Source organism: Dama dama, chromosome 17 (assembly GCF_033118175.1).
Source record: "Dama dama isolate Ldn47 chromosome 17, ASM3311817v1, whole genome shotgun sequence".
In the NCBI taxonomy this organism is placed as follows: domain Eukaryota; kingdom Metazoa; phylum Chordata; class Mammalia; order Artiodactyla; family Cervidae; genus Dama; species Dama dama.
In genome coordinates this window covers 11,982,307-11,991,718 of record NC_083697.1, presented here as the reverse complement: position 1 = coordinate 11,991,718, position 9,412 = coordinate 11,982,307, and the positions used below count along the sequence as shown (strand labels likewise).

Genomic DNA, 9,412 nt, shown 5'->3' with positions numbered 1-9,412 from the left:
AAAGGCATAAAGAAGTGAATCAGGAGACTGTCAGCAAGTACTCAATGTGCCAATAAAGCAAGTCCTTAGTAGAATGAGCACAAGTCCAGCAAACTTTAAAAGTAAATTTGTGCCAGTGGATTACTTGCAAAGCACAATCAGAAGTTCTTTCCCAAAGGCAGGAAGTTAGAATCACCCCTTCTAGCGCTGGCTTTATTTTAGCCCTGGATTTGATAGTGGGTTGTGCTCCTGATTAGCTGTGTCATATCAGGGAAGTTACTTAACCTCTCTGACACTTGGTTTCTTCATCAGTAAAACATGGAAAATATCTCCCTCAAAAGATTGTCATGTGGATTGTCACATTATGACTCAGCTCAGGGCCTGGCATGTAATAAAGGCCCAGTAAGTATCTCCTATGAGCAGAGCACTGAAATATGTACACTGCAGCTGTGGAATAGAGAGCTAGGGGGAAGTTGCTGTGTAGCACAAGGAGCGCAGTCTGGAGCTCTAAGGTGACCTAGAAGGGTGAGATGGGGGTGCGGGTGGGAGAGAGGCTCAAGAGCAATGGAATGCGTGTACACTTGTAGCCAATTCACATTGTTTTACAGAAGAAACCAATACAACACTGGGATGTAATTATCCTCCAATTAAATTTTTTTTTTTTAAAACCTATAACAAAAGAAAGAGAATATGTACAAAACAAAAGCCCAAACAACCACAGAGAATTCTATATGCTAAAACACAAGCGTATTAAATAAGGGTTTATTGGCCTCACATTACAGACACATTTTACCATATGTAAGCATTACAGCAAGTTCTGTATAATGAGATACAGAAACAAACACCAAGAAAGGTTGTGATACAGTATAAGACATTATTAAATGGAGAAATTCTACACAGTAAGAGGAACTTAGTGATCCTTGTGTGTTATTTCTCTGCTCTGCTGTCTCTAGCTCTTCATATTTATCCATGTCCAAGATAATTTGTTGATAAATGTCCAGGCCAGCCTTTGAATTATGTTTTAGCTTTCCTCATTTTTATGAATTTTCTCCTCCTTGTATTCTATTCTATAAGTTCACTAATAAGCTCTAGAGCTCACACCACACAGATGGAAACAGAAAGATGCATACATTTGGAGCTAGAGGTGTATCCAGTTTTTAGTCTTCGTGACCTTGAGCACGTTATGTAATTTCTTTGTTCTTTGTCTGTTCAGGGGGAATACAATAATGTCTTCATCTCAGGGTTGTTATGGGGATTAAGTAATTGTATTTCACATGCCTGGCACTCAGTATGAGCTTAAAGGTTGTTAGTTTCCCTACTTTTCCAAAAGGAATCTTAGAGATCATCACCCTTCTCGTTTGACAAATGAGAAAGCTTAAGACCACAGAAGTTTAAAAAACCCACACATCTGAAGTCCCATTTCTACACTCTTTCCACTGCTGTCCTTTCTCTTATTAGCTTGTTTAAATTCAATAGAGAAGAGAAAACTCAGTGGAATCAAGAAGTATTCTTTTCCTCTTTTTAATATAGGTAAGCCACCAAGAGACTTTTAAAGTAGGAGTCAGTTTTATGAAAGGTAATAAGTCGTCTAAGAACTGCTGTAAATCCTCAGAGATATTAAAAACAGAAGTTCTGTTCTTCCAAGATTTCCATAGCAGAGGTAAGTATTCTGTGTGCTTTGGCACCAAGAACTCCAGCACTGAGTATTTATCTGCACATTTCAACTCAGGCCTGCGGAATTCTTGCCCATGGAATTGGCAGAGGAACCAGAGTTCAGTATTCAGAGCAGTCAAGTTTGCGCAGCACACAGCTGTATTTGAAGTCCAGCTCTCTTCCATTAGTCAACAGAACTTACACAAAATGCAAGTAATTTAAATTTAAGTGTTGGATTCTTACTCTGCTTTTATATCTTTGTCATCTTTTTCCAAACCTGAAGATCACCCATGGATAAGCCAAGAGAACCCGTGATCATGTGCATGATGGAAAAAAGGCAAAATTGGGCAACCTGTAATTTAGCTCTTGGCCTCTTCATTTAAGGAAGAATGCCAAGCTTTATTCAGCAGGAAGGAGATATTCAATACTACCATTAAAAATAGCTAAAAGAGTCAGTTATTTCTTTAAAAACATGTTTTTAAAATAGCATATTACCATAGTAAAATTGGTTGAATTTTATTTTTTAAAAAATATGTATATTAATTTGTCTCTCAGTTGTTTCAGACGCCTCTTTCCCAGCCTCGAGTCAAGTTTTTACTCTGTTCAGAAGCACCAGGAGACCCTAACTGTCACCAAGGCCACTTGTGGCTGATGATACATGGAGACCCAGCCGTTGGAAACAGGCTGTGTTTTTGACTACACCACTCGCTCTACGCAAACTGCTAACACAGAAAGCTATTATCGGTTCTTACAACTCTTCAATGGTTCAGCCACAATCCACTTATTTTAGTCATATGGATCTACAGAAGGGCACAGAATTGGTCAAATAAAGGCAGAGGCCTATGAGACAGCGCTGTGGTTTTCAAGGGTAACAAACAGCTTCCTAAACCTGCTTGCTGCTTTGGCATTGGGGAAATTTTCCAGCCTGCATGGTAAAAGTAGCCATATGTTACCTTTCTCTATAGGTCCAAGTTCATTTTATAGGAAGAGACAAGACTGAACAGTCAAACCTCTAACCCTGCTATGTATTAATATACTTGGAGCTGTTTATCACAAATAATTTTTCTCAGAAGCAAAATCCTGTCCACTCAGACATAATTAAATATGCACATTTAAGGGTCTTGTCAAGTGTATCTTAAAATAACTGTTTTTGTTTTTCTGTGCTGCTGTATTTATGCAACGTAGGAAGGTTACCTCAAGGGCTAACTATGGACAAGAAATGAACATTTGCTCCTTTCCAAACTATGGTCATTTGATTGGCTACTAGTCTTGGCAGTATTTATACAAGAAGAGAGAGATTGGAAACATTTTTCTTCCTAAAGCTCACCAGTTTCTGACAATAATACTGGACTCAAAAACAAAACAATGCATTCATTACTTCTCTTATTAATAGTTGTAAGATGGCTTTTATTTTTTTTAACTGTTCTATCTGGATCTCATCACCCATAACAAGAACCCATATGCTGTGACTTCTCTGTTTTACACCTTAGTCTCAATTTATAAAATTATTTCAAATTCTGAAGTCTCGGGACATGTCCACATGCTGGGAGGCTGCTTGATGTATTTCTGCTTCAAAATTTCTAGCATGTAAGTTTCTAAAAGTTTCCAGAAAACCTTACATTTTTCTGAAAATTCTCTCCTGTAGGGCAATGGGATGAGGAGTCATATTCATTCTCGTTTCTGCTTTTGAAAGAATTATTTCCAAGGACTCAAGTGTCTCCCCTTGTACGACTCTCCTCCCCTCAGACACTTGATGCCACACGATCTTCGTTAGTACTTGAATAAGGACAATATAGAAACGTAATTAAGGCCTTGCACTGTTCAATCTTGGAACCAACTATTTTCCCATGATGGTGATTGATAGTCTTCAATTTCTTTTATACTTTAAAATAATATTAGAAAATATCTGAAAGAGGTATCAGGGTAGATATGAAAAGTCATTCTAGGTAACTTCATCTCTGGTGCACTGGGAAGACCCAGAGGAATCGGGTGGAGAGGGAGGTGGGAGGGGGGATCAGGATTGGGAATACATGTAAATCCATGGCTGATTCATATCAATGTATGACAAAACCCACTGGAAAAAAATAATAATAATAATAAAAAAAAATAAAAATAAAAATAAATAAACTTTGATTACTAAACTTAGTTCTCAAAGATGGAGGAAGAGGAATGCAAATAAATAGAAATGAAGGACATCTTACCCAGATACATGATCAGTCATTCCTAGCAAATAGTGCAATATGATTTTAATAGAGTGGATGGTGATCTAAGTCAAAATTTGTAGTGTCAGGTTCTGTGTTGGACAGAATCCAAATTCTTAATAAAATTAGGCTACGTTAGCTCTCTCACTTTCCTTGATATCTCAGGCCAGTTAGAGAAAGAAAAGTACAGAAAAACTATACTTTCTTCTGGAAGGCTTCTCTGGTGGCTCACTAGTAAAGAATCCACCAGCTAATGCAGGAGATGCAGGAGAGGTGGTCTGATCCCTGGGTTGGGAAGATCCTTTGGAGGAGGGCATGGCAACCCACTCCAGTATTGTTGCCTGGAAAATTCCATGGACAGAGGAGCCTGGCTGGCTACATACAGTCCATGAGTCACAAAAAAAGTCAAACACGACTTAGCACCTAAACAACAACATACTTCCCTTCACACTCCATTTCCTCTCCGCTCTCATCTCTCCCATTTCCCACCTTCAAAACAATAACAGATACCCAAATCCCAAGCCACTGAATATTTTTCTGGCCAAAACTCTCTGGGAGAAACACGATGATGAGTGTGCCCTGATGTCTCCCAGGTCCCATAAACAACTTCAAACAAAGGACAGCTGAAATCTGGCCACGGTCACTTTGCTTGGTCCTGGAGGGAGGACCCAAATTGACTTCCCAGCTGACTTTACCTCAATTGCACTCTATCTAAGTGGGGAAGGAAGTGTATGGAGATGCTCCAAATGGCCTTGCTCCTCAAGTTAGATGCTAGTTTTATTCTGAAGCCAGTCAGTGAGGGGAGGCAAAGGCGCGTAGTCTGGGTAAACTGTTGCATGCCTTGTGAAGACGTGCTTACAATGCACTGGGTGATCATTAAACGGAGAGTGCAGGGATCTGGGGTCTCATCTTGGTTGGGCCTCAACACTCTCATCTGCAAAATGAGAGTTGAACTAGATGATCTCTAAGAGGTGTTAGTAAAGTGTTGGAAGAGATCCCAATTTGTTTCAGGTCAAACAATTTCCTTGAATTGTATTCAAAACTTGTGTGTATGTGTTTTCATTGAAGATGGAACTATTCAGAACCATTAAAAGTGATTTCAAACTCTAAAGTTCCTCTGAGTAATTTTTTATTTGAAGTCACTCTTAATTTGGCTTTTCAGGATATAAAAATCATAACTTTTTCAAGTTTATTCTTAGTAACTAAAATAAGCAATGCATATGTCCTTTCCAGCAGCAATCCTTTGATACATGTTTTAAAAATTAATCTAAACACTGATTATAATATTTTAACTAGGAAAATCACCCACTGTATACTTTTTAAAAATAGATTCTAAACAGATTTAGGTTAAAACAATTGACTAATGATGTTACAGCCTCAGTTTGTGTGCACATGCAAATCTAGATTGGAATACTTTATGTCTTAAAAATAATAGTATTTTTTTTTCCTTACAAGTTTGAAGTTGTCAGTTAAGGTTACACACACATTCTTAAGGAAATTTGAAATGGTCTGTAAGAACGAGTTGCTTTGAAATCATAAATACGAAAAAAATTTTTATTTCCTTTTGGAAAACGATCCTTAAATTACTCCCCCCCCCCACCCCCAAGAATTGGTGATTTATATTCTAGTAAGCATTTTGGAGTCAAAGCAATTTCACTACTTACTTGTTTTGACTATGAGAAATTTCTTTTCATTTCTCTGATCTTCAATTTATTTTTGAACCTAAAAAATAAAGATACTGAACTTGAATGAAATGTCCTCAAAGATCCCTTCTCCTCCATGATATTACAGCTGTCCTTGGGATTCTAAATGCCCTGTTCTCAATATAGCTATTCTGGAGCTTAATGGAGAAAAGATGGTGTTTTCATATTAGCTATGTTCTAGTTCTTTTATTAATTAAGAACAAATTTTCCTTTCTTGTCCTCAGTTCACCTGAATGCTCTTAAAATCTAAACACATCAGGAAATAAGAGAGCTTTATTTTTAATAGGTTTCTCTCTTCTTTTATGAGTGACAGAAGTTTCACAATGTGTATTTAATTTTCCTATAATTTTTAAAAGGGAAATTTCACTGGGACCATGAAAGAATTTTCTGATATATCCAGACTATATAGAAACCACCATTCCAGCTGGCTGAAAAGTAAAGGCTTGGTTAAATTGACTTGGCCTGGTTCCCAGGCCTTTAGCAATATCTGAGAGTTAAGCCCATCACCTTCAGAAGCTGCAATAACTCTTTGATTCGCTGTAGTCCCATTTAGCACATTGCTCTATACTAACATATTTGTGAATAATATGAGAAAGTTGATTCTCCTTCCAAAGGCACTGAATTTATAACTTAGGATAGAACATCTCTGAGACAGTGTCAGTTTTAAAGTTCTTTCAAGTTGGTTAGTTACATAGCCACTGGGGAGGTGTTCTTTCTTCCTTTTTAAAAGTTATTTCAGGTATCAAACTGTTTCATACAAATATGATATATTTTGTTTTGATACCTTAACACTCAGGAATTAGAGGACACATTTTTAGGGGGGATGTTTTCTACTAATGATGTCTTTTCATAAAGACCACCACTTTCACTCCCCAAGCCATAGTGATTCTATACTCCATAGGGATGCTGCTCCGGCATGTCCACCGTGTGAAAGGTAGTCCAGCAAGTAGGTGAAAGGTTGTGGTTAAGGAATTACACCTGCCCCACTTGTAGTTACAGACACATTTTATAATTTAGAATCACAGAATTCTACAAAAGACAATGTCATATGATCGAAGGTATCCTGTAACATCATCTTATCCAAATCTACCACACCTAATTTTATAAATAGGAAAGAGGGACAATGGGAGGTAACAGGTTTACTCAAAGCCACATAGCCTACTTGACTTAAATCCCAGACTCTTGTGAATCCTCATGACATCTCATGTGTAGAATCTGTGGAGAATCAAACTATCTAAAACTGCCCCTTGTGCAGAACTTTGATAAATGGTTTCTATTATGATTTGCCTACATTTTACCTTATATCTAAATTACTTCTTAAAGATTCATGAATTATCAAAGCTAAAAGTATGAGACCATTGATGTTATAAAACAGTTGCTTCCAGTTTCCTCATTACAGTCCTAACTGATGGTTGCTACACTGCTTCCACTAGAAATCAAAACAGTTATTTTGCTAACATTCAAGCAGTTGGAAAATTCTGTCATATCCCAATTTTTGTACTTAAAAGAGATGCTTATTTTTAAAATAGAGGTAATGTATTTTAGGTCATTAAGGAATACTTCCCAATAGTATTCGGGGCTTGTCCTTTTAAGTCTATTGGCGTGCTTTCAAGTCTCAACAGCTAGCTCCTATTCAAAATCAAAATACAAGTTGCAGTAACTCTCTAATGTCCCAATAACTTTAGAGAGATGCAGCATGCCTTCTGTTAGAAAAGGGTCAAATCTGGTGCCAAATTTCATAAAGGCACAGTTTTGGGGACAGAACAGAAATTGAATACACCAAGGTTGCTACTTAGGAAAATGATCAGTATATAATCTAATATCTTTAATTTTATATACATGAATATAATGTATGTCAACTTTGTACATGAGATACATATAGTATTTAAACATTTTACTCAACAGATAAGAATTTACAATAACAATATAACTGACTAAAGAGCTGTCCACTTAATATACTTAGATCTGTACTTTAACAGGAAAAGAATTTAATAGTTTACAATCATAGAAACACGGACATTTAAAACAAGACTTTATAAAATAATTTATATATATATATATATATATATATATATCCTAGCATCTATTGAGAGGAATGATTTTCATTTGTGGCTGTGTGCAATGAATGGCATATTTTAAATTTTTAGGTAATAAAATAATTTAGAAGCAGTTCATGCAGTGGTCAAAGCAAGGGTTGGCAGTTCCTTCAAGACGTCCTCTCTCTGACATCAGCGGACATCAGACACACGCGCGGTACCACTGGGGCACACTGGAACAAGTCTCCTCCAGCAATCAGTTACATAAACTCCAACACACACCCGATGATACCCTTCCTTCCACAGTACAAGTATAGGTCACAACTTCTCTTAGCTGGGGGAGCAGTAGTCAGTTTCTACTTAACGCAGCTCTGTCTCTCCTGAAGTTCTATGTGATACATCTCCATACGAGGTGACTAACAGAACTTTCTGGTTTTCACGACTTTACTCTGATACTTCACCGAGTGCCCTCCATGTCCTGCGACATAAACATCCAGCAGGTAAGATTTTCCAGGCTGAAGGCCTTTAATTGTTTCTGTGGTCACGGCTTTTTGCAGGTTCTGACTGTGGAAATATTTACAGAGGACCTTCTCTGATTTCTTCCTCGTATCCGGGCCCAGGCATTGGTTTTGCTCTCTTTTCTTCTGGTCTTCATTGTAATTATCATCCACTTCCTTTTTGTAGATGCAAAACTTGTTCCTTTCCTGGGTGCCTAGCCAAGCCACCGTGACTGAAGTACAGGTGCGGAGCTTGTCGAAAGCCTTGATGCGCCTGTCCTCAGGAAGAGAGGGAAACGACTGCTTGCTGGGCCGGGTGGTAGCCAGTATTTTCAGCATAGATGCACCCTTCTTGTTTCCCTTCAGTCGGATGAGATACTTGGCTTTTGGTTTGCCTCTTAGCTGAAACTGCCGGATGCCTTCCACATTCTGGGACAAAAGGAGCTTCCCATCTCTTCTCACTTGGATTTGGACGGCGTCCAGACAAGAGTGAACGAAGAAGGTGACCTTCTGGTGAGACGAGACTGGGGCAAACCGTAGAAACTTGGCCCCCTTCCTCTTAACGAACACGTCGGTGACTTTCCCGTCCTTCAGCTCCACCGTCTTCTGTCTGGCTTCCTCCTTGGTCCTGGCAAAGGTGCCCAGGTAAGCGGTGCTCATGTTGCTGTCGCTGTTGGCCACGAAGACGTCGAAGTAGTACTGCGTGTCGGGTTTCAGATCCGAGACGGTGAAGATGTTCTTGTTTCCTATGCAGACCTTCTGAATGTCCGCCCTGGGCCTCGAGTGCGCCTGCCGCCCTAACTTGGGGGAAGGCTTCGGCGGGAAGCTGCGCTCCTTCGCTGAGCTCTCCGCGGCAAACCCGAAGTGCGCAAAGTCGAAAGGGCTGAAGTCCAGGCCGGGCTTGGGGGCCAGCATGAAAGCGTCGTCCGCACTCAGCCTGGCTTCCACCGCGCAGAGACTTTTAAAGTTGTGCTCTCTGCTGATGACCACGCAGTACTGGACGGGCTGCTTCAGCACAGAGGCGGTGGGGCTCGGCTTCCAAGCCAAGGTGACAGTGGTGCGTCCCAGGGACGTGACATCAACTCGCGGGTCGTAGGGCAGGTCAGGGTAGGGCTGGTCAGACTCCGGGGTTGTGGTGGCGTACACTTTGAAATGCGTGTCTTTCTCTGTTGAAAGAAGCTCCAACTGATATAAACCAGATGGAGAACTAGAAGATATGAAATACTCCACGTCGTTCCCTTTGTAGGAGAAAAGCTCTGTGCCTTCCTCATTAATGATCTGCTGCTTCTGCTGATCCAGAGGCTCTGGATCACCTAAAAGACACAAAAGAGGCACAGTCTACA

At 39.5% G+C, this 9,412-nt stretch overlaps 1 protein-coding gene across 3 annotated transcripts in view; it reads right to left on the bottom strand.

The window, feature by feature from the left end:
• Positions 1-711: 711 nt before the first annotated feature.
• Positions 712-9,412, bottom strand: part of NDNF (neuron derived neurotrophic factor) — a 48,125-nt gene continuing 39,424 nt past the window's right edge. For all 3 annotated transcript variants that reach the window (XM_061164107.1, XM_061164105.1, XM_061164104.1), the window contains one exon: positions 712-9,382. In XM_061164107.1, coding sequence (XP_061020090.1) covers positions 7,989-9,382 — 1,394 coding nt within the window. In that variant the 3' untranslated portion in view covers positions 712-7,988. The remainder of the gene's footprint in view (positions 9,383-9,412) is intronic.